The sequence below is a fragment of the Moschus berezovskii genome, chromosome 5, assembly GCF_049115385.1.
Source record: "Moschus berezovskii isolate FMDL1 chromosome 5, NW_MosBer_1.0, whole genome shotgun sequence".
Lineage (NCBI taxonomy): Eukaryota > Metazoa > Chordata > Mammalia > Artiodactyla > Moschidae > Moschus > Moschus berezovskii.
In genome coordinates this window covers 24,258,594-24,284,058 of record NC_142464.1, presented here as the reverse complement: position 1 = coordinate 24,284,058, position 25,465 = coordinate 24,258,594, and the positions used below count along the sequence as shown (strand labels likewise).

At 41.9% G+C, this 25,465-nt stretch overlaps 1 protein-coding gene across 1 annotated transcript in view; it reads right to left on the bottom strand.

Annotated features, from left to right (window-relative positions):
• PAPSS1 (3'-phosphoadenosine 5'-phosphosulfate synthase 1) overlaps positions 1 to 25,465 on the bottom strand; it is a 116,234-nt gene that overhangs the window by 77,119 nt on the left and 13,650 nt on the right. Inside the window, exons 2-5 of the mRNA XM_055434612.2 lie at positions 22,561 to 22,675; positions 16,908 to 17,143; positions 11,140 to 11,278; positions 3,429 to 3,547 (exon numbers count right to left, since the gene is read on the bottom strand). Coding sequence (XP_055290587.1) covers positions 3,429 to 3,547; positions 11,140 to 11,278; positions 16,908 to 17,143; positions 22,561 to 22,675 — 609 coding nt within the window. The remainder of the gene's footprint in view (positions 1 to 3,428; positions 3,548 to 11,139; positions 11,279 to 16,907; positions 17,144 to 22,560; positions 22,676 to 25,465) is intronic.

The window sequence follows — 25,465 nt, the reverse complement described above, 5'->3', positions numbered from 1 at the left end:
ACTTTGGGAGACCGCGGAGGACAGAGGAGCCTGCTTTAGTCCATAGGGTCACAAAGATTTGAACACAGCTTAGCAACTGAACAACAGCAACAACAGAACCAAGCACGGTCCACCGAAAGGAGGCAAGAACTGTGCTGGCCCAAGACCCTGAACCGATACAAACCAAGGATCTACACGTGAGGAGCACAAGACTCGTCCTCCAAGACCTCCCAGGTTCAAGAAGAGGCTAGCTACCACGCAGGGAGGGGAAGAGACATTGACAAAGAACCCCCTCAAGCCCTAGGGACACCGGTCCTGCTGAAGACTGAAGCTGGGACTTCCCTGGTGGCACAGTGGATAAGAATCTGCCTACCAAGGCAGCGGATACACGTTTCATCCCTGCTCTCGGAAGATTCCACATGCCACAGAGCAACTAAGCCTGTGCGCCACAACTACCGAGCCCGTATGCCTAGAGCCTGTGCTCCGCAGCGAAAGAAGCCACCGCAGTGAAAAACCCATGTACCATAATGAAGAGCAGCCCCTGCTCGCCACTAGAGAAAGCCAGTGCAAAGCAATGAAGACCCAGCACAGTCAAAAAAATAAAAAGAAAGAAGCTCATTAATTTTAAAAAATACTGTCCCTCCTTTATTAAGAAAGAAAAAAGACTGAAGCTGGAACTTCACTAGAACTGGGACCCACCACCACTTCCCCATCATGAGCCCAGCTAGCATGAGGTAATGAGTGGTAATAAGCGTGGTAATAAGCCACAGTCGTTTACTGCTGAGAGAGGAGCAAGAACACTAGTACAGGCATCGAGTGGAGGCTAAAAGCTGCAGGTAAAGTAGAAACACTGGGGAAAGCTCTCTGCAGGCCAGATCCCACACTAAGGACGAGGTGGAACAGCTCACCACTGGAGAAATCTTGTAGGACATTAAGAGTAACCACAGAATAAGGAAACTCAACACAGAAAATCACAGAAAATCTGCAAGAGACTACCAAAAACTACTAGAGTTAATCAAAGAATTTGGAAAGTTGCAGGTTACAAAATTAATATACAGAAATCTGTTGCATTTCTATACACTAACAATGAGCTCTCAGAAAGAGATCTTAAGAAGACAATTCCATTTACAGTCACACCAAAAAGAATAAAATAGGAATAAATCTAGCTAAGCAAGTAAAAGACTTGTTATCAGAAAACTATAAGACACTAATGAAAGAAACTGAAGATGACAGATGGAAAGATATACCTTGGCCATGGATTGGAAGAATTAATTCAATTAAAATGAGCACACTACACAAGGCAATCTACAAATTCAATACAATCCCTAACAAATTACTAATGGCATTTTTTACAGTAGTGGGAACAAATAATCTTAAATTTTGTATGGAAACACAAAAGACTCCAAACAGTCAAAACAATCTTGAGAAAGAAGAACAAAGCTGGAGATATCATGCTCCCTAAAAATTTCAAACTACACTATAAAGCTACAGTCATCAAAACATTATGGTACAAAAACAGACACATAGATCAAACAAACAGAATAGAGAGCCCAGAAATGAACCCACACTTATATGGGCAATTAATCTACAACAAGGGGGTCAAGAATATACAATAGGAAAAAGACAGCCTCTTCAATAAACAATTTTAGGAAAACTGGATGGCTACATGCAAAAGAATCAAACTGGCCAACTTTCTCACACCATATAAAAAAATAAATTCAAAATGGATTCAAGTCTTAAATGTAAGACCTGAAACCATAAAACTTCTACAAGAAAACATACACAGTATGCTCTCTGGCCTTAATAACATTTTTTTTTTTTGGCCATGTCTGCTCAGCAATGAAACACCATCAAAAATAAACATGTGGGACTACATCAAACTAAAAGTATCTGCACAGCAAAGGAAATTAACAACAAAACAAAAAGGTCACCTACTGAACGGGAGAAGATATTTTTCAAATGATACATCTGATAAGGTTAGTATCCAAAATATACAAAGAACTCACACAACTAACATAAAAAAAAAACACAATTAAAAAATGGGCACAGGCTCTGAGAATCTGAACAGACATCTTCACAAAGAAGACATGCAAGTGATAAACAGGTACACGAAAAGATGCTCAACATCACTGATCATCAGGAAAATACAAATCAAAACCATGAGATATCACCTCACACCTGTCAGAATGGCTATTATCAAAAACACAACAAGTTATAACAAGTACTGTCAAGAATGTGTAGAAAAGGGAACCCTCATACTCTATTGCTGGAATATGTGTTAGTGTAGCCACTATGGAAAACAGTATGGATAGTCCTCAAAAAATTAAAAACAGAACTATCATATGATCCAGCAGTAACTCCCCTACATATTTGTCCAAAGAAAATAAACACTAATTATAAAAAATGTACACACCCTTATGTAGCATTATTTACACATCCAAGATATGGATGCAACCCAAGTATCCATCAATAGATGAATGGATAAAATTGTGGCAGATGTATACAATGAAATATTAGCCATAAAAGAGTATAAAATCTTGCCACTTATGACAATATGGATGACCCAGAGGATATGATTAGTCAGACAAAGAAAAACAAACACTGTATGATTTCACTTATACATGGAATCTAAAAAAACAAATGAACAAGCTTAACAAAACAGAAATAGAGTTATTGACACAGAGAACAAAAAGGTGTTTACCAGAAGAGAGGGCACCGGAGAGAAGGAAAGAAATAGGTGAGGTTGATGCAGAGGGACAAACTTACAGCTCCAAGAGAAATATACAATGTGGGAAATATAGTTAATAACTAAGTAATATTTTTGTGGTGACATGTAATAACTAGATTCATTGGGGTGATCATTTTGAAATGTATAAAAACACCATTCTGTTATGTGACAGAAACCAACCCAGGGTTCTAGGTCAATTATGCTTTAAAAACACACAAACATACAAACAAACTCACAAAAAAAGAGATCAGATTTGCCGTTACCAGAGGAAGCGGTGGGGAGGAGAGGGAGCTGGAGGAAAGCAGTCCAGAGGCACAATCTCCAGGGATGGGTGAGTGAGTACTGGGATGTCATGAACAACACGACAAGTGCCATTAGCCCTGCTGTACGTTACATACTAAAGTTCCGAAGAGAGTAAATCCTGAGAGTTATCTCACACACACACAAACATTTCTATTTCTTTAATTCTGTGTCTCTATGAGATGACGGATGTTCACTAAACTTACTGTGATAGTCACTTCATGATGTAAGTCAAATCATTATGCTGTACACTATAAACATACAACGCTGTATGTCTATAATGACTCAATAAAATTGGAAGAAAAAAAGAACTTAAAATATACATGTTACTCCATGTTACCACCATCCTTTATTTGGAGAGGGAATGTTATAAAATGGACATAATTATTCTCTGGGAATTTGCTCTTTGACATTCTCTTACCCGTTCCTGTAGAAGCTCCACCACCTGCTGGACACAGTCATTTACATCACAGGAGTCTGTTTTCAGCACTAACTCAGGGGCCTCTGGTTTTTCATATTCAGAATCAATCCCAGTGAAACCTATAAAAGGTAACAGATGATAGAGAGGGTGTTAATAAAAATAGGTTTTGCTTCTTCAGCGCAAGTCTCTGCTATGCTGAAGTTCATTCTTACACTCCCCCTTTCAGGTTACAGGGTTATATTATTGAAACTTCTTTCTGGGGAGAAGATCTCTAATTAAACTTTTGTTCCTTCTCTGAACATAAACAGTCGATCCTCCTTATTCGCAGCGATCATGTTCAGTAAGTTGCCACACACACGTAAGTAGTGAATACTAAACCACAGCTCCAAGGAGAAACATGGAAGTGGGTTCCTGTGAGCCTCCTGTCACCAAATTTTTATCAACCAATTAATACATAACTTCTTATGAGTATTTCTTTATACATATATATATAGTTGATTCGTTAACACCAAAATAATGGCTACGAGCACTAGAATTCACATCGGACCGAAGCTTATCTAACACGTGTATTTGCTCCACAAGGCAGGTCAGTTTTCCTGCAGTTCAAACTAGACAACACTTCAGCAGTGTGCCAAGGTAGAGGAGTGCATTTCAGAAAGCAAAATCACCAACAAAAAGCTAAAAAATAAAAGACATGGCACTAAATAGGCCACGCAAAGACACTCCTTTACAGCATGAGAGCTGAAACACAAAGGCGCTGTTCAAACTTGAGCTGGGAGTGTGTACTCTGAGTGACTAAAATGCTGCTGCTCTGTGTGTGTTTACAAGCCAAAGCACTGTGGGTACACTGATGTGGGGGTTACAAATAAACCTGAGTGAGTAGGCACACGTGCAGATCTGGAATCTTCAAATAATGAGGATAGACAATACTTCTATCACCTTTCCTTTTCTCTGTTAAGTAAGTGCCTTGAATGAAGAAACAGGAATGAATACCAAGTGACCCAGAGCATCCAATTTCTCCACAGGGACACAGGATATAGTGCCTAAGCCCTGGGCATACAACCAACCTCATCAAGGTTTTTTTTTCCTCTCAGTGCAAAAACTGATGCCAAGTCAATTTGTCCAGTATATTCGCCAGGATTATCTGCAGCCAAATGAAAGCTCTGCAGGCTTCTTCTCACATCACAGTAAGTGTTCAAGATCACATTAAGTTAATCAAGATCGATTAACTACTATTAGCTCAAGCAAAATGTAGGTGAGGAATCCTGTTCTATCATCAAATACGTTCCACAATCAAATGCAACCAATTTAGGTATTAACCACTATTTAGATTTTCCCTATCATATATGTGCTTCGGTGTAACTGCTAGAAGAGAAAGAATACATGTTGCTACCACAGAATGGGCTGGCTGAGCTAAAAGTATGCTATTCCTGTCTTTCACATTATTCTATATCTAAGTCATTCAGGGCCTGTTTGCCTTAGAACACCAATTCCTGGGTTAGAATGGGAAATATGAATTTAAAATCATTACTCTTAAGAGGCATAGGCATCAAATGAACTGGCTTACAAAACAGAAAGAGACTCACAGACTAGGAGAACGAACTTAATGACTGCAGGAGGAGAAGGATCAGAGGAAGGGGCAGTTAGGGAGTCTGGGATGGACACTCTGCTATATGTAAAATGGATAACCAAAACAACCTACTATATAGCACAGGGAACTCTGCTCAAAGTTTTGTGGCAGCCTCAATGGGAGGGGAGTTTGGGGAAGAATGGATACATGTATTATGTATGGCTGAGTGAGTCCCTTTGCTATTCACCTGAAACTGGCACAACATTGTTCACTGGCTATATTCCAATATAAAATTCAAAGTTTTTTTCTTTTTCTTAAAAAGAGGCACAGGTATCAAAGAAGATTTAAGATGAACACTACAAGTCTAGAGCCCACCTATTTCATTCTTTTTCTACCTTATGTTCCCAGGTATCACATGAAGTCCCAAACCCAAGAAGAAATTTTTGCGTTACTGATACTTCCTTCGGTATTACTGGTGAGTCACGTAACACAGGTAGGGAGCAAACAAATCTTGTTATTTAATACTCTAGTTCATAAGTTCTAATTCTAAAATGTAGCTGCAACTTGGAATCACCAGGTCCTACCCTCAAGAGACTCTAATCTCATTGGTCTGGGGTTCAGCCTTGGCGCTAGACTTTTTAAGTTCTCCTAGGTGATCCTTGTGTGCAGCAAAGCTTGAAGATCACTGTGTCAGGAGGTTTGGTTTAACATTTTAAAAGTCCAGGAAGTTTCTTCCTAATTAATTTATCCCATCAGTGATTATAATAAATGTACATTGTGAGGAAAACATTTATTAAGTAGATTATAACTCAGTTCAGTTCAGTTCAGTCGCTCAGTCGTGTCCGACTCTCCGCGACCCCATGAATCACAGCACGCCAGGCCTCCCTGTCCATCACCAACTCCCGGAGTTCACCCAAACTCATGTCCACAGAATCGGTGATGCCATCCAGCCATCTCATTCTCCGTCGTCCCCTTCTCCTCCCGCCCCCAACCTTTCCCAGCATCAGAGTCTTTTCCAGTGAGTCAACTCGTCTCATGAGGTGGCCAAAGTATTGGAGTTTCAGCTTTAGCATCAGTCCCTCCAATGAACATCCAGGATTGATCTCCTTTAGAATGGACTGGTTGGATCTCCTTGCAGTATAAGGGACTCTCAAGAGTCTTCTCCAACACCACAGTTCAAAAGCATACTTAAGCATTAATCATGAAAATAATCTAGGTATTAAAGTATCTGACATAGGCATACACTTACAGATTAGTAATGCCATATAATAAAAGCCTGAGGTCCACTGAATGGATGTAATACCACCTGTCCTTGAATGTTTACCATCAAGGGTCATTGCTAGGAAACTCTCTAAGCACCATTCTAATAATGAGTAAATGATTTCTAAAAACTACCCAGTCAAGAGCTCTAGTATCATGGCTAACCTAAAATAAATAAATGTGGGTACACTTATGCACACAGGTATACATTAACCTAAGGAACATTTTATCAATGCCCAATCAGAGGAATTAAGAAATAGCTGGCAAACAAACAACACGTAGAACACTGAACTAATACAAACGTACTCCCAGATACAGAATGCAAACTGCAAGTGACTTAAGGTATTTTAGCTTTGGTCTTATTATTCAACTTTACATCCCTAGCACCAAATACAAACTTTGCAAACAGACAGAGGAGATCAATGTGCTGAACACATGATTTCTATCCCACCTTCCATACCACCCAACAAGCACTTACTGTGTATGTACTAAGTATTATGCTTTGGGCTATTCGTTGTTCAGTCGCTCAGTCATGTCCAGCTTTTTGCGACCCCGTGGACTGCAGAACATCAGGCTTCCCTGTCACTCACCATCTCCCAGTATTTGCTCAGGCTCAGGTCCACTGAGGTGGTGATGCCATCAAACCATCTCATCCTCTGTTGTCCCCTTCTCCTGCCTTCAATCTTTCCCAGCAGCAGGACCTTTTCCAATCAGTAGGCACATTAGGCAGCCAAAGGACTGGAGTTTCAGCTTCAGCATCAGTTCTTCCAATGTATATTCAGGGCTGATTTCCTTTAGGATTGACTGGTTTGATCTCCATGCTGTCCAAGAGACTCTCAAGAGTGTTTACCAGCCCCACAATTCAAAGGAAATCAATTCTTCGGCACTCAGCCTTTTTTACTGTCCAGCTCTCACATCCATACATGACTAGTAGAAAAACCATAGCCTTGACTATACAGACTTTTGTTGGCAAAGTAACATCTCTGCTTTTTAATATGCTGTCTAGGTTTGTCATTGTTTTTCTTCCAAGGAGCAAGTGTCTTTTAATTTCATGGCTGCAGTCACTGTCTGCAGTGATTCTGGAGCCCAAGAAAATTAAGTGTGTCACTGTTTCCATTGTTTCCCCATCTATTTTGGATGCTATGATCTTTGTTTTCTGAATGTTAAGCTTTAAGCCGGCTTTTTCACTCTCCTCTTTCACCTTCATCAAGAGACTCTTGAATTCTTCTTTGCCTTCTTCCATAAGAATGGTGTCATCTGCATATCTGAGGTTATTGATATTTCTCCCTGCAATCTTAATTCCAGCTTGTGCTTCATCCAGCCTGGCATTTTGCATGATGTACTCTATATATAAGTTAAATAAGCAGGGTGACAATATACCATTTGACGTATTCCTTTTCCTATTTGGAACCAGCCCATTGTTTCATGTCCAGTTCTACCTGTTGCTTCTTGACCTGCATACACATTTCTCCGGAGGCAGGTCAGGTGGTCTGGTATTGCCATCTCTTGAAGAATTTTCCACAGGTGGTTGTGATCCACACAGTCAAAGGCTTTAGCGTAGTCAATGAAGCAGAAGTACATGTTTTTTCTGGAATTCTCTAGTTTTTTCTATGATACAACGGATGTCAGCAATTTGATCTCTGGTTCCTCTGCCTGTTCTAAATACAGCTTGTATATCTAGAAGTTCCTGGTTCACATACTGTTGAAGCCTCACTTGGAGGATTTTTTTTTAATTAATTTAATTGGAGGCTAATTACTTTACAGTATTATAGTGGTTTTTGCCATATATATTGACATTCATCAGTCCTGGATGTACATGTGTTCCCCATCCTGAACCCCACTCCCACCTTTGCTTGGAGGATTTCGAGCATTACTTTGCCAGCATGTGAAATGAGGACAATTGTGCAGTAGTTTGAGCATTCTTTGGCATTGCCCTTCTTTGGGATTGGAATGAAAACTGACCTTTTCCAGTTTTGTGGCCACTGCTGAGTTTTCCATATTTGCTGGCGTATTGAGTATAGCACTTACACAGCATCATCTTTTAGGATCTGAAATAGCTCAGCTGGAATTCCATCACCTCCACTAGCTTTGTTCGTAGTGATGCTTCCTAAGGCCCACTTGACTACACACACCAGGATGTCTGGCTCTAAGTGAGTGATCACACCATCATGATTATCTGGGTCATGAAGATCTTTTTTGTACAGTTCTTCTGTGTATTCTTGCCACCTCTTCTTAACATCTTATGCTTCCACTAGGTCCATACTGTCCTTTATTGTGCCTATCTTTCCATGAAATGTTCCCTTGGTATCTTTAATGTTCTTGAAGAGATCTCTAGTCTTTCCCATTCTATTTCTTTCCTCTATTTCTTTGCACTGATCACTTATAAAGTCTCTCTTATCTCTCCCTGCTATTCTCTGGAACTTTATATTCAGATGGGTATATCTTTCCTTTCCTCCTCTGCTTTTCATTTCTCTTCTTTTCTCAGCTATTTGTAAGGCCTCCTCAGACAACCATTTTGCCTTTCTGCATTTCTTTTTCTTCAGGATGGTTTTGATCACTGCCTCCTGTATAATGTCATGAACCATGTCCATAGTTCTTCAGGAACTCTGTCTATCGGATCTAATCCCTTGAATCTATTTGTCACTTCCACTGAATGGTCCAGTCGTTTTCCCTACTTTCTCCAATTTAAGTCTGAATTTTGCAATAAAGAGTTCATGATTTGAGCCACAGTCAGCTCCCTGTCTTGTTTTTACTGTCTGTATAGAGCTTCTCCATCTTCAGTTACAAAGAATATAATCAGTACAATCAATATGATTTTTATATTGACCATCCAGTGATATTAATGTGTACAGTCATCTCTTGTGTTGCTGGAAGAGGGTGTTTGCTATGACTAGTGCGTTCTCATAGCAAAACTCTGTCAGCCTTTGCCCTGCTTCATTTTGTACTCCAAGGCCAAGCCTGCTATTACTCCAGGTACATCTTGACTTCCTACTTTTAAGCCATGCTTTGTGCTAAATTCTAATAACACAAAAAATGGTAAAGAGAGTGGTTACTCCAGGTGGGCAGACAAATCTACCTCCCTCACCAATCCATCCTTGCAAAAACAACAAAACCAACTATAGTTAAAATAAGTAAAAGATTCAGATATCGGGATCCTGGACACATCCTTCAGCTTCTCTTTGCAAATCTCTATAACAAACAAACAGAAGTGAACACTGACCGTCAGCAGAGAGAGCTGTGTGCTAATTCACTCAGTCGTGTCTGACTCTTTGCAAACCTACGGGCTGCAGACCGTCAGGCTCCTCTGTCAATGGAATTCTCCAAGCAAGAATACTGGAGTGGGTTGCCATGCCCTCCTCCAGGGATCTTCCCAATCCAGGGATCAAAACCAGGTCTCCCGCATTGCAGGCAGATTCTTTACTGTCTGAGCCACCAGCTGCTGCTGCTGCTGCTAAGTCGCTTCAGTCGTGTCCGACTCTGTGCGACCCCATAGATGGCAGCCCACCAGGCTCCCCTGTCCCTGGGATTCTCCAGGCAAGAATACTGGAGTAGGTTGCCATTTCCTTCTCCAATGCATAAAAGTGAAGTCGCTCAGTCGTGTCTGACTCTTCAAGACCCCATGGACTGTAGCCTACCAGCTCCAGGGAAGCCCATGAATACTGGAGTGGGTAGCCTATCCCTTCTCCAAGGGATCTTCCTGACCCAGGAATTGAATCGGGGTCTCCTGCACTGTAGACGGATTCTTTAGCAGCTGAGCTACCAGGTAAGCCAGAGGGTGACCTAGAAATTAAACGGATAAAGTAGTTCCCTTCCTGTTGTCATCGTATTCAGGACTGTTCTCCCTGAGTCAAGAAAGCACAGGCTTCATGGGTGAAACTAAGCTTCCAAGGAGGCAAGACTGGACACAAGCCCACCCAAGGAACCAAATTCACCACCAGATTCAGTGGAACTCGCCCCAACTGCTAACACGTCCCCAGGTCCAGACAAAAGAGCCCAGCATAACAAGCATTTTCCTTCCTGTTCCACCTTTTCCTTTTCAGGGTCAGAAGCTGGTGCCAAAATCTATACTTCATAGAACTCCTGGGAGCTTCTGATAGTCCCAGGCTATCATATTCCCTGCTGGGAAGGCAAATAAAAGTTACCAGCATGACTGATCCCAAACAATGCAAACTAAATATCTATCTTGATGCTTTTTTCATGTTGGCATGCTCTCTCTTACTGTTAATAATAATAACAGACCAGGACTAATGTCAAAGGATGTCTAAAAGATAAATAGAATGACTGGTATCAAAGGCCACAGAGGAACAAGTTTTAAATGTCTCTATGTCAAATTTTCATCAGAGTTGAAACTCTGGGAGCAGACTATAAAACCGAAAATACGAGCTGCATGTACTTTGATATGTTAATTCAATCTAATGCAACAATCACACATAGAATGAATTTCAGATCATTCCAAGCAACATGATATACATAAGAATGAGACATTTTCCTAGCTCTCAAGATGCTTATAAGTTAGGCATTTTCCCCATTCACTATGGAATTTCTTACATTTTCACTGGAACAAAGACCACAGAAGTGCTAGGCACCAAATTACACCAAACAGGTTTCCACCAGCCCCCAAAGTCCAAGTCCTCTAACATTTGTCTTGTGAGTAGGATTTCACCTGATGGATGACACCGAGTATACACGGTACTACTTACTACCAACGGGTACTGTGGCCAGGCCTGAGAGGCCCAACTGTGTAGGAAGAGCCACTTACTCTTCTCAAGGGTCTTCAAGTCATTCGAATACTTTCATCTCTCAGAAAATATTATCAGTCTCAGCTATGGTAAGATGAAATACTTAAGGAAAGACAACTGGGAAAAAAAACATATTACTTACCTTTAATTTCTCCAGCCCGTGCTTTTTTGTAGAGTCCCTTGACATCCCTCTGTTCACAAACATGCAGGGGAGCATCCACAAACACTTCGAAGAAAGGTAAACTTGCACCCTCGTGAATCCGCCTTGCATTGTTGCGATCCTTAGGAAAAAGACGCGCAGAAACGAAACAAAGAGGAACCAAGGGTACTCTATTAATAAACGGAAAGCAGATAAGGATCCACTGTAGGACACAGAACTCTGCTTGATGTTGTGTGGTGGCCTGGATGGGAGGGGAGTTGGGGGGAGAATGGATACATGTGTATGTATGGCTGAGTCCCTTTGCTATCCACCTGAAACTGTCACAACATCGTTAAGGTTAAAAAAATAAAAAATCCCTTCCCTCAAATGACACTTGCTCAGTCCACGATTCCTGCTCCATCCGGAATCTTCAACCTTCTCTTCTTCATTTGCTTATTTACAAACAAGTAAAAGTCACTATTTTCCATTAAAAACGGGTGAGCAAACAAATGATACAAAAATCCCCATCATCATGGGCACTTGCCAGGCCATTCTGCCCACATTTCCCACTACTAACCGTCCATATCCCAACAACGCTGCTCCCTGGATCCCGCGCAGGCTGCCCAGGGCTCCTGCCACTTCACCCCTCGCTGCAGCGCGGTGGTGCCCACACCCGATCAGGACCCCACTGCTCACCCCATAGTCCCGGAGCACTCTTCTCAACTGCTTTCACAGTGGAAACCACAACATACACAGCAGCTCTCCAGCCTGAACTCTGTCCATTTCTGAAATTAAACACCCTTTTCTAACTTCCTCCTCCATAACCCTCCTGGACATCCCCCACGTACCTTAAACATGTCCAAAAACTGAATGCGTTCTCTTTTCTCCCAGGCTCCCTTTCCCGCCCATACTGCCCAAACTAGGGGATAATAACACTATTCACCTGGGACCCGCAGAGCCTTCCTGCTTCCTTCCCTTTGCCACTCCATCTTGTGCATTCTGTCACAAAGTCCTTCAGACTTTACCTCCAGACGTCACACTAACCCACTCCTTGCCTAACTTCTGGTTCCACCTTATTTCTCTGGACAAGCGTGACACCCTTTTAACCAGTCTATTGGCTTCCAGCTTTGATCTTCTCAAAGGCACACTCTACACACTACCCAGGATGATAAGATGATGCAAATTCAACCACGTCACTAAACTCTTCAGAGACCCCCCCATCACCATCAGGATAAAACCCAAACTTCTCAGAGTGACATGACAGGCCTCCTTCACCTGGGCCAACATTCTCAAGTCTTGCATTTGACGTTCTATTGATAATTAATACCAATCTTTCCACCAGGTTGCTTGGATCTTACGCCTTTGCCATGCCCCCTGCAAACACGCTCACCCCTCTCCTGTGGCTACCGGAGTGTGCTCCCTCAGAGTGAGCTCCATGCTAAGTCCTCAGGAACGCTGCCCCACACGTCCAGGCTGGCTGAGGGCCTCGCTTCCTCCGAGTTCTCAGTGCCCAGTCGCTCAGTCATGTCTGACTCTTTGTGACTCCATGGACTGCAGCCCACCAGGCTCCTCTGTCCATGGGATCTTCCAGCAAGAAAACTGGAGTGGGTTGCCATTTCCAACTCCAGGGGATCTTCTGGACCCAGGGATCAAACCCGCGTCTCTTGCGTCTCCTGTACTGGCAGGTCGATTCTTTACCACTGTGCCATCTGGGAATGTAGCCACAATGTACCTCTGTCACGGATCCTAATGTGCTGAAATAATTTCACTAGCTTTATAACCTGAGTTTCTGGCACAGCAGTTCAGTGGTGATCCTTCTGTTACACCTGTCCTTTCAAATGAAGGTGTTCCCAAGCTCCCATCTGTCACTCTCTTCTCATTCTCTATACTCTTTTGTTTTCTCAGCTTCATCAAGGCTTCAACTAATTGAGTTAATGACTTCCAAAACTATATCTCAATTCTATGCAACGTTCCTGAGCTCCAGAACACATTTCCAAATAACCCGGTGGTCATCTTCACCTAGATACGCCATCAACACTTCAAATCTAACCCACCTAAACTGACACAGGCCTCTCCTCCCTTCCTACTCTACATCTTCTAACTCAATCAGACCATCTTTCTTCAGAAAGCACCCTGCGTCATGTTCACCCCAAATCCAGCAGTCAATCAAGGCACAACATCCCACTGATGCTGCATGCTCAAGAGCTCTCAAATATGCCCCGTCTTTTCCATTCCCACGGCCGGGGCCTGAATTCACCCCAAAAGCCTCCTCACTAGTCTCCTACCTCTAGACCATTCTCATTCCAGGCTTTACGGTGACCTCACTAAAATACACACCCAGAGACACCGTTCCCCAGCACAATCTCAGCTCTCCCCCATCCCTGGAGCAAAGTCCTGAGCAGTCTGGAGTCTGACGTGAGGCTGCTGCAAACGGCTTGAGCTTCATCTTTCCTCATGTTTATCCTGCAGAGCAGCCAAAACAAACTACCTACAGTCCCCAGGTGCAATTCCCTCATACTTCCATGCTTTTGTAACTACTGCAGTATCTCCTCTGTCTGAAATAGCTTTCCCCCTCCGGTCTAACTGGTATACTGAGTCACCCTTCGTGACTCACCTCAAGCAGCACCACCTCTTTGGATCTTCCACAGCAATTTTCATACACGTAACCAATCTCTTGCCTTAAGATCACATCTCTATGCTCCCACCAGATCACCTACCAACTCCTTAAGGATAAGAATTATCAGGCTTATTTTTGCAACCAAGATGCCCAAGTTCAGGGGTGACCTAGAAGAATACACATATCCTATATAATATGATTTGGTACAAATATCATCGTGGATTTTTGACGTGCTGTAAGCATAATCTAAACCTCATTTCCATTCTCAGTGCTTTTAGGCATGAGATCAACGAAAGTTTTGTTCCACGCTATGGAAACAACAGGGCCAAAAAAAGCACATTAGCATATACTTTTAGATACCCAGGTCTCAGTTGCTAGCTTTCCAAAGGTATTACTGACTTTTTCTTTTTCCAAGAACTGCAAAGATTCCCACAAGGTGCAAGAATATCACCATTATTATATCACTGTGAAAACTGTTTCTATCCAAGGATTGAGGAACTCTAACAATTCTCATTCTCTTACACATTTCATTTGCTAGGATACCTTAAGCTGATGTATTGACACTGATCCCAATGCTTCAGGAAAATGAAAAGTAGCTAGTCCTCAAAGAACCTTTTATGACTCCTGCCACACTTCAATTAAGTGAATCTTTGTGATTAACACTCAGCCTCACACTTAATCTATAATCTTTACAGCTAAAATTTTTTTTAAAAGTCTACGTAACATGTCCAGATTTATGTTACAATAATGGAATTGTGCTATTACTTATTACATTCACTGAATACTTATTATACATCAGGCACTGTGCTGAGAGCAGTGAATCCATGATTTACCTAATACTCAGAGCAACTCTAGCCTGGAAAATTCCATGGGCAGAGGAGCCTGGTGGGGCCACAAAGAGACACAACTGAGCAACTAAGCACGTGCACGCACACACACACAGCAACCCTACGAGGTAGGCATTACCTAAGCTTGTACGGTTAAGTAAATTGGCCAAGGTCCTAACAGTAACTGGGAGAGCCGAGATTTCAGTCTCTTATTTCAGGCGTCTAAGCTGCTATCTTTAACCACTAAGCTATCTCGCCTGTTTTTACATATCTGGGCTCCCTAAGAGGCTATGCTATCATTTAACAAATATCTACTGTGTTCCCGGATCTGGGCTTAGCGTCAAGATTATAAAGACAAATCACACGCAACCCCAGCTTCAAGGAGCCAGTGGGGTTTAGAGACAGCAAAGCACAGTGGGCAAGAGCATGGATCCCAGTGATGCTGTCTGGGAGCAAATCCTTGCTCCATGCAGTGTGTGAGCCTGGGTGATTTACATCTCTGTTTCCTCACTTCCACCCTCCTTATTTAGTGATGAGAACTAAGTGAGCTAGTTCACATGAAAGCACTTTAAAACTGTTATCAGTACATAGTAAGTGTCCAGTAAATGCTAGCTGCTACTATTATCATCATCACTGTTATTACTGCTGCCGCTGCTGTTAGTATCATCAACTAAAAAACTGGTATTTATAATAAAACAGTGTGACCTCCCTGGCGGTACAGTGGATAAGAATCCATCTGCCTATGTAGGGGGCACAGGTTTGATCCCTGGTCCGGAAAGAATCCACGTGGCATGAAGCAACTAAGCCCGTACGCCACAACTACTAAGACCACGCTCTAGGACCCACAAGCCATGCACCCTAAAACCCGTACGCCACTACTACTGAGCCCAAGGGCTGCAACTACTGAAGCCCATCATCCAGCAAGAGCCTGTGCTCCACAACAGGAGCCACCACGAGAAAGCTGCATGCCACAATGAAGAGGGGCCCCCGCTCACCACAACTAGAGAAAGCCGCACGAAGCAACCAAGAGCCAGCACAGCCAAAAAGTCATCAACGCTTTAAAAATGTGCTATGCTGTTTATAACAGCCAGGACATGGAAGCAACCTAGACGTCCACCTGCAGATGAATGGATAAGAAAGCTTTGGTACATATACACAATGGAGTATTACTCAGCCATTAAAAAGAATGCATTTGAATCAGTTCTAATGAGGTGGATGAAACTGGAGCCTATTATACAGAGTGAAGTAAGCCAAAAAGAAAAACACCAATACAGTATACTAACTATATGGAATTTAGAGATGGTAACAATAACCCTGTATACGAGACAGCAAAAGAGACACAAATGTATAGAACAGTCTTTGGGACTCTGTGGGAGAGGACAAGGGTGGCATGATTTGGGAGAATGGCATTGAAACATGTATATTATCATATGTGAAACGAATCGCCAGTCCAGGTTCGACACATGATACAGGATGCTTGGGGCTGGTATGCGGGGATGACCCAGAGGGAGGATAAGGGGAGGAGAGAGGTGGGAGGGGGGTTCAGGAAGGGGAACTCATGTATACCCGGGGCGGATTCATGTCAATGTATGGCAAAACCAACCAATATAATATTGTAAAATAATCAGCCTCCAATAAAAAAAAATTAAATTTAATTTAAAAAATAAAAAAAAAAATGTGCTATGGTACAAGACCAAGGGCAACCAAGACAGATAACCAGCAAAGTCTGAGAGGAGGAGATACCCAAAACAGAGCATGAACAGGGGTCAACTGATGCTGAGGTGAGGCTAGGAGGAAGGAGTTGAACGCCTTCTAGGCAGAGGGAAACGAAATTCTCATGAGGAAAAACAACATGATTTTTCTCAAAGAAATACAAATAAGTGAATTAGTGCTGCTATGGATTCTTTGAAAAAATGTGATGAAACATGAGCCTCAGGAATTGTGAGCAAAAAAAGTCCCAACAGGACACATGGTAAGAAATCTAACATTTTCCCTGGTGTTTAATGTATGTTGAGTCTTTATTATAGGTTTTATGAACTGAAAAGTCAAACTTGAAATAATTTGGCCATTGACTTGATCAACACCTTTGGTTATACTTGGTCAACACCTTTGGTTATACTTGGTAGGGGCCAGGGGATGAGTGGGTCACAGCAAGCTTTTCAAAAATGAATTTACTTAGAAAGTTGCAGCACAGAAATGCTGTAGGTTAATTGTTTTAATTTGGATTTAGGCTCAAAGTACATGTCAACGTTTAAATTATTTGCTTTTTCTAACACCATATTCTCAATACATGTAATCAGAACCACAATGGGGCAAAAGCCACATACCTGAGTATAAGGTGATATAAAACTTGTGATGCATACTAAGCCAGCATCTGCAAACAGCTTAGCTACTTCCGCGATGCGTCGAACGTTCTCTTCCCTGTCTTCAGGACTAAAGCCAAGATTTTTATTGAGACCTTGACGAATGTTGTCACCATCCAAAGTGTAGCACGGAATACCATGGCAAACCAAGTATTCCTCCAAAGCCATGCTTACTGTGGTCTTTCCTGCTCCAGATAAGCCTAAAAGTGAACAGCCACAGATTTCAGAAAGAAAATTGAGAGGATAATTACTTAGCAATAAAGAATTTTAATCACAGGCTTAATTATATTCATCATGCAAAGCAATCTCTTAGTAACATTCTGATCCAATATTTCTCTATAAGATTTTACTATGTCTTAGCTAGAAAAACAACTATAACTTCAATATAATAAGCATTTATGTTTTAGCAATTCCTGTCTAAATCCAAAGGTATCCCAGAAATCACTGAGCTACAAAGGCTTAACCAATCTAAGTATTACATTTGGTTGAGCACAGATATTCACCATGTCCTCTTGTTACCACTGTTCTAAAGCTGCATGCCAATTCTAAAAAAGTTATACGCCCAAATTACTTCCGGTGAGGGAAGAAAAAGAAAAGACTGAAGTCAGTGAAATAAATATTAGAAAGTTACCTCTAGATTCCAGGATCGACACTTCCCAAAGGCTATCATGATAGAAGTGACTGAAATCTAATTTATAACATAATTAATCTAGAAGGAGAAGAATATCCTCATTTCACCTTCCTCTACTAATGATGTTTCGTCACTAAATGATGACAAGTGAAGGAAAAGGAAAGAGTATATTTATGCACTCATATGTGCCATCTTAGGGAGTATGTTATTACAGAACTCACAACTAAGACATTTATGAGACAAAACACTGAAACCTCATGGACCTCTCGACGTGTCGGTATAGAAGGCAAACTGAAAAATAAACTTTAAAAACGATGATATGTTAAAAGGATCAATATAGCATTAGATGCTTTCTACATTAAAAATGTATATTAACAAGCACAGCAGGTAGTATATTTTCCAACAATGGCCTGAACGACATCTCCACTGTCCCATTCACAGGCAGAGTCTATTATATTTCCCAGCCCTTGAATCTGGGCTGGACTTAGGACTCACCTATAACCAAAAAAATACAGTGACAATGACGATGCAGGACTTCCAAGACTGGGTCAGAAAAAGCTATTCAGCTTCTCTTTGGATATTTAATTTGAGAGAAGCCAGCTGTTAAATGGTTTCCCTGGTGGCTCAGCTATAAAGAATCCACCTGCCAATGCAGGAGGCTCCAGTTCGATCCCTCAGTCAAGAAGATCCCCAGGAGAAAGAAATGGCAACCCACTCCAGTATTCTTGCCTGGAGAATCCCCTGGACAGAGGAAACTGCCAGGCTACAGTCCACGGGGTCGGAAAGAGTCAGACTCGACTTGGTAACTACACAACAGCTGTGAAATACTCTGAGACCACATGCTGGAGAAACGAGAAGTAGGTGCTGTAGCTGATAAACCTAGCCAGCTAAGACCCCAGCTGAAAAGCAGCACCTCCTGTGAAGCTCCTGCGGACACAGACCAGCTGTGGCTTTACATGACTGGAGCCCAAGCCAGCAAGACTGCAACCAAGCAAGACCCAGAGGGAAACTGCCCAGCAGAGCCCTCCTGACTCCTTACCCACAAAGTGGTGAGCGAATTAAAATGGCTGTTCCGCAGCACTAGGTTTCGGGTAACTTGTTGTGTATCAACAATGAGTGGACAAAGAGGCTGGGGAGAATGGGTATTTCTGTCCTGTGCTTATTGTTGTTTTAAACAGGGTCTCTGTGCACGCAGTTACTTAAACTAAAATGAGGTCACACAGGACTAGGATGGGCACTAAATCCAGGGACCGGTGTTTTTATAACAAGGCCCTGTGAAGGCGAAAGCAGACACTGGAGCAGTATGCCTACAAGCCCGGGAAGCTAAGGACTGCCAGAAGCATGGGACGCCAGGAGAGGGGCGTGGAACAGACTGTCCCTCAGAGCCGACAAAAGGAAGCCACCTGATTTCAGGCCTCTAGCCGCCTCCTCAACTGTGAGAGAATAAACTTTTGTTGTCTCAAGACACTCAGTTGGTAGCAATTTGTTTCAGTGGCCCTGGTAAAATAATATACAAATCAACATAAAAAATCAACAAAGAAAGCTGATCTGAAATAAAATCTGAGAAAAGGCAGTGTTTCAAGAAAATGGCGTACAAACCTGGACAGATTTAGTTAAGCTACTGAATTGGAAGAAAAAGAAAGAAGTCATGAATTCTGTATCCAACAATAGTGTCAAAAAAAAAAACCAAAACACTAAATTAACCAGCCTGGTCTGGTGAATCTATATAGAATACTGCCCACATCAGGGGAATACATTCTTTTCAAATGTACAATTATGAAATTGATTACATCCTAGATCTGAAGGTAAGTACCAAAAAAAAAATCTGATAAACCGTATTTATAAACATCATTAGTGGTAAAATAAAGGGAATATACTAGGTTAAAGAAGAGCAGTACTCAATTTTTAAAAGCTCAATCCACCCCAAATTGACCTTCAGATACAATGTAACCCCAAACCAAATCCCAACAAGATTTTGGGGGAATTGGTTAAACGGTTTACAAAATTCATAGAATACAAAGAGCCAAAAAAAAAAAAAAAGTCAGATATTTCCAATGAAGGAGGTAAGATTTACTCCACTGAATTTTAGGCCTTTACAAACATATGGTAATTAAAACAGTGTGGTAATGAGAGAGGAACAGACAAGTAAAGTATACCAGTGGAATCAATGAGAATTCCCCAAACAAACCCGCACATAATTAGAAACCTGATCTATGACAGCTGGCATAGCAGATCAGAGAGAAAAAGGATACCTTCATCAATATACTCTCTTGGGACAACTGATTATCTACATGGAAAAAAAAGAAAATGGATCCTCCCTCCCTCTACACTCACAAACCAACTGCAGAAAGATAAAGAGCCTAGAAAAGCAGACACGTGACTTTGCTGGCAAAGGTCCTCTAGTCAAGGCTGTGGCTTTTCCAGCAGTCATGTACAGATGTAAGAGGTGGACCATAAAGAAGGCTGAGCCCCGAAGAACTGGTACTTTCAAACAGTGGTGCTGGAGTAGACTCTTAGGGTCCCTTGAACTGCAAGGAGATCCAACCAGTCCATCCTAAAGGAAACCAGTACTGAATATTCATTGGAAGGCCTGATGCTGAAGCTGAAGCTCCAATACTTTGGCCACCTGATATGAAGAGCTGACTCACTGGAAAAGACCCTGATGCTGGGAAAGATTGACGGCAGGAGGAGAAGGGGGCAACAGAAGATGAGAGGGTTGGATGGCATCACAGACTCAATGGAGATGAGTTTGATCAAACTCCAGGAAATAGTGAAGGACAGGGAAGCCTGGTGTGCTGCAGTCCATGGGGTCGCAGTCACACATGACTGAACGACTGAACAACAAAGAACCTAAATGAGAAAAGCAAAACTTCTGAAAGAAATTATAGGAAAAGTAATAATTCTTCACAAATGCAGGTTAAAAAATAAAGCTCGTAAGGAGCAGAAAAAAGTCAGATTAGTCACAACATTTAATGGAAGAAAATGGAGTAATGTTTTAAGAATTCTAAGACAAAGAAAGTAGGAACCAAATACATATTTTACCCAACCAAGTTGTCATAAAAGACGGGTAAGACATTCTCCACCATAAAAACTCAGGGAATTCAGAATCTAACAGAAAGCCATCTTACAAAAACCACTTCAAAAATACAGACCACAGAAACGTGACTCAAAGAAAGAGCTCACGAGCAGACGTGCCGTAATAAAAGAACTGATGATTAGGTGGTAAGGGTGAACCAATTTACTGACAGAACTCAAACACAAACAATTGTGTATGTTTAAGATTTGGAACAGAGTATGTTACAAGCATGCTCAGTCGAGTCTGACTCTTTGTGACCCCATGGACTGTAGCCCTCCAGGCGCCTCTGTCCATGGGATTCTCCAGGCAAGCATATTGAAGTGGGTGGCCATTTCCTCCTCCAGGGGATCTTCCCAACCCAGGGATCAAACCCTCATCTCTCGCATCTCCTGCACTGATAGGCAGATTCTTTACCACTGCACCACCTAGAAAGCCTGTTACAAGTCTAGACAATGCAAACATAACAATTTGACATCAATCTCAACTTAAGAATGAGGAGATGGGAAGAATGCAAAAGTGCCACCTACAGAAACATACCACCTATCTACAACTGAAACTTTAATTTATAAAAACAAAAAACGGGAATGCTGCTTTTTGGCAATCAGCAAAAATTTTAAGGATGAGTAATACCCATGTTGACAAGACACTGGAAAATGAGCCCGTGTCCACATTAGGAAAATAAATAGGTCTAAATTTTAGTGGGCTGTGTGGCTGTTAGCATAAGTGATGCCATCTTGGGCCAGTACAGTTCCTCCTGTCCTTCCACTGATCCTACTCAGGACTATATTTCACTTCTCTGTCTTTAAGAATTTGCAGTTAATAGATACTGTTTAAAGATGATTAGGTCCAGGATGCCTCTATGCTCTGTTAATCCCCAACAATGATGAAGACCTTAGCTAACGTACTCCTGGTACCCGGAAGACTAGTTATCCATTCATAAATATTGACTTAAGAATGCACTTCCTATGTCCAAGCACGTACTCCCATCCGTTCCATCGCTCAGTCGTGTCCGACTCTTTGCAACCCCGTGGACTGTAGCCTACCAGGCTTCTCCGTTCATGGGATTCTCCAGGCAAAAGTACCGGAGTGGGTTACCGTTTCCTTCTCCAGGGGATCTTCCCGACCCAGGGATCGAACCTGGGTCTCCCACATTGGAGGCAGACGCTTTAACCTCTGAGCCACCAGGGAAGCCCGTACCCTAGGTTAACTATCCAATTGTCCCAGGGCGTCCCTCCGCAGTGCAGAGTGCAGCTGAGAATGCTTCCACATCACTGCCAGATCCCACCCAGTGAGTAAGTTACCCTATAATAAACTGATCCATTGATTATATGAAACTGCCTGCCTTGTTATTCAGCCTCAAGATACCTTCTCAATTCAGTAAGCACTCTTCATTCCCTCTGTCCTCCAACATGGGTAAACTGGCAAGATGCACCAAAATTTTAAATCAAACTCCTAGAAGTGAAAAGATCCATCATTTTTAAAACTACCTCCAAAACTTGGATCAATTTACCCTCTCCAAGACAGACTCTGGAAAAAAATCAACACAAGAATCAATCAGAGGCCAAAGCAAAAGAAGAGTGACAGAAAATGTGAAATTCTTCACCGCTCATTCTTTCTCCTCATATGGTCTACATTATTAGCATCTTGAAGGCAGAATCCAGTTCTTATTTGCATGCAGAAGTTAACAGAATGTAAAGTAATTTTAAGATGCACTCTGATTTTTCCCCTTTAACAGCAATTTTATAAAGAACAAGAAGAATTACCAAAAGAAAATATGTTATTGCTGAGTAGCTTTATTATGATGCTCCAGATACAACAGGACTCAAAATTGAAATATGCTTATTTCCAGCTCAAGGCTGTCTATAATAAACACTGCTTTTGAAACACTGGTTCAACTCTCTGGACCATACCTGTTAGCCAAACTGTACAACCACGAAAGCCGCCTCTGGTCCCCACCACTTGTCCCCTCTTGTTTCTGCTGACATGGTGGGCTTGATAGGTGACATTAGTTGCTCTCTGCATCCCCTGGAAAAAAAGAGGGGAAAAAAAAAGAATTTTGGTCTACCTAAGTCGCTTAAAAGATAAACATATATTCCCTGCAAACATACAGTAACTGCCCTATGTAACATGATAAAAGCAAGGAAAAAAGACGAAAACTAACAGCTCTTCCTTTCTTTAGAGTACCCGGCACAGTATCCAGTTCTTTACATACAACAATTGATTTAGTCTGCTGCTGCTAAGTCGCGTCAGTCATGTCCGACTCTGTGCGACCCCACAGACGGCAGCTCACTAGGCTTCCCCGTCCCTGGAATTCTCCAGGCAAGAACACTGGAGTGGGCTGCCATTTCCTTCTTCAATGCATGAAAGTGAAAAGTAAAAGTGAAAGTGAAGTCACTCAGTTGTTTTCAACTCTTAGACACCCCATAGTCTGCAGCCTACCAGGCTCCTCCGTCCATGGGATTTTCCAGGCAAGAGTATTGGAATGGGGTGCCATTGCCTTCTCCGATTTAGTCTGCACAGCTCCCCAAAGATGCAGAAAGTCCTACTACTACGGTTTTCCAGATTAAGGTGTTAAACCTGAGAAAACGTAAATAACCTGCCCCAGTTCCCATAACTTGTGAACGGTAGACTCCAGAGCCCAGTCTTCTCACTCATTCACTCATTCCACCAGTGATTCCTGAGGCCATGCTTGCACACCAAGTGAACAAAACAGGTCCCCTACCCTCATTCTGTTCATCGGAAGGACTGACGCTAAAGCTGAAACTCCAATACTTTGGCCACCTCATGCGAAGAGCTGACTCACTGGAAAAGACTCTGATGCTGGGAGGGATTGGGGGCAGGAGGAGAAGGGGACGACCGAGAATGAGATGGCTGGATGGCATCACCGACTCGATGGACATGAGTTTAAGTGAACTCCAGGAGTTGGTGATGGACAGGGAGACCTGGCGTGCTGTGATTCATGGGGTCGCAAAGAATCAGACATGACTGAGCGACTGAACTGAACTGAACTGAACTGACCCTCGCTGAGCTAACATTCCACTGGGAGACAGACGATTAAAACTTAATTATTAAATCAGAGAGTGACAAGTGCTCTCTGAAAATAAAACAGGATAAAACTGGAAAGAAAGATAGGGGGTGACTGCTTCTTTAAACAGGATGATCAGGAAAAGCCTCTTGAGTAGGTGGCATCTGAGCAGATTCCTGAATGAGGTGTGGAAGGGATGTCTGCAGGTATCATGAAATGGGTAATGAAAAAAATAAAATGGAATGCAACTGTTGTTCTCCCAAATTTTTTTCTTCTTAAACAAAAAAAGTATAAAATTACATAGGCTTAACAGGATCTTAATAGACATTTCTCCACAGAACAAACACAAATGGCAAACAAGCACGTTAAAAGATGCTCGACCACATTAGCCATCCAAAAAATGAAAATCAAAACCACAATGAGATACCACTGCACATCTACTAGGATGGCTATAATCAAAAAGACAGGCAAGGGAGCTTCCCTGGTGGCTCAGTGGTAAAGAATCCACCTGCTAATGCAGGAGTCACAGGTTTGATCCCTGGTCCAGGAAGATCCCACATGCTACAGAGCAACTAAGCCCATAAACCACAAATACCAAAGCCTGTGTGCCTTAGAGCCCATGCTCAGCCACAATAGAAGTCAATGCAATGAGAAGCCCATGCACTGCTGCGAAGAATAGCCCGTTCGCCACAACTAGAAAAAAGCCCCAAGAGCAACGAAGATGCAGCACAATCAAAAATAAATAAGTAAAATAAAATTATTTTTTAAAAAGACAGGCAATAACAAGTGCCAGTGAAGATATGGGGAAGCTGGAATGCACATACGTTCGCTGACGGAAACGTACAGCCACTTTGGAAAAGAGCAGTTTACAAAACATTAACTGTAATTACCAAATAACTCCCACTCCGAGATTTATACTCACAAGCAGTGAAAACAAGTCCACATGAAACTTGTACACATACGTTCTAACAGCATGATTCACAAAAGCCAATGGGTCAAACAACCCAACTGTGCATCACAATAATTAAGCAAAATGCTCCTTTTTTATTGTATGGTATATCCATATAAGGAAATATTATTTGCTAATAAAAAGGAATGAAGTACTGATACCTCCTACAATGTGGACAAACCTCAAAAACATTATACTAAGTGAAAGATGCTGGTAACAAAAGCCACATATTGCGTAATTCCATTTGTTAATATGTGAACCATCCAGAACAGGACAATTTAGAGGGATAGAAAGTAGATTAGTGACTGCCTCAGACTGGGATGTTAAGTGCCTTCTAATGGGAACAGAGTTCTTTTCTAGGGTGATTAAAATGCTATACAATTGACTGTGCCAATGGTTGCACAACTCTGTAAATATACTAAACAACGTGTATTTACAAACCGTACATTTTAAGTGGGTAAACTGAATGGTAGGCAAATTTATCTCAATAAAGTTGTTTTCTAAAATTGAAAAAAATGAATCATATAGGTTCCACTTTGCCGTCCCATGGAGCAAAAACATAATTATAGGGTCTTTCCAGCAAGTTATGCCTTTATAAAATAAGTGTCAGCATTCTTTTAATTGGGTGTTTGTATCTGATACTTTATATAACTTCTTTTTCAACACAGTTTTATTCATCATTCATTCAAAGATATTTACTGAATGCACACTACATGCCTGATATTATTCTAGGTCCTGATGAAAATTCCTATAAATCACTGTCCTCCTGAGGCCTTTCTAATCCTCCCTGCCAAGGCAGGAGTTCTCAACGCCTGGTCCCTAACCAGCAGCTTTGGCATCT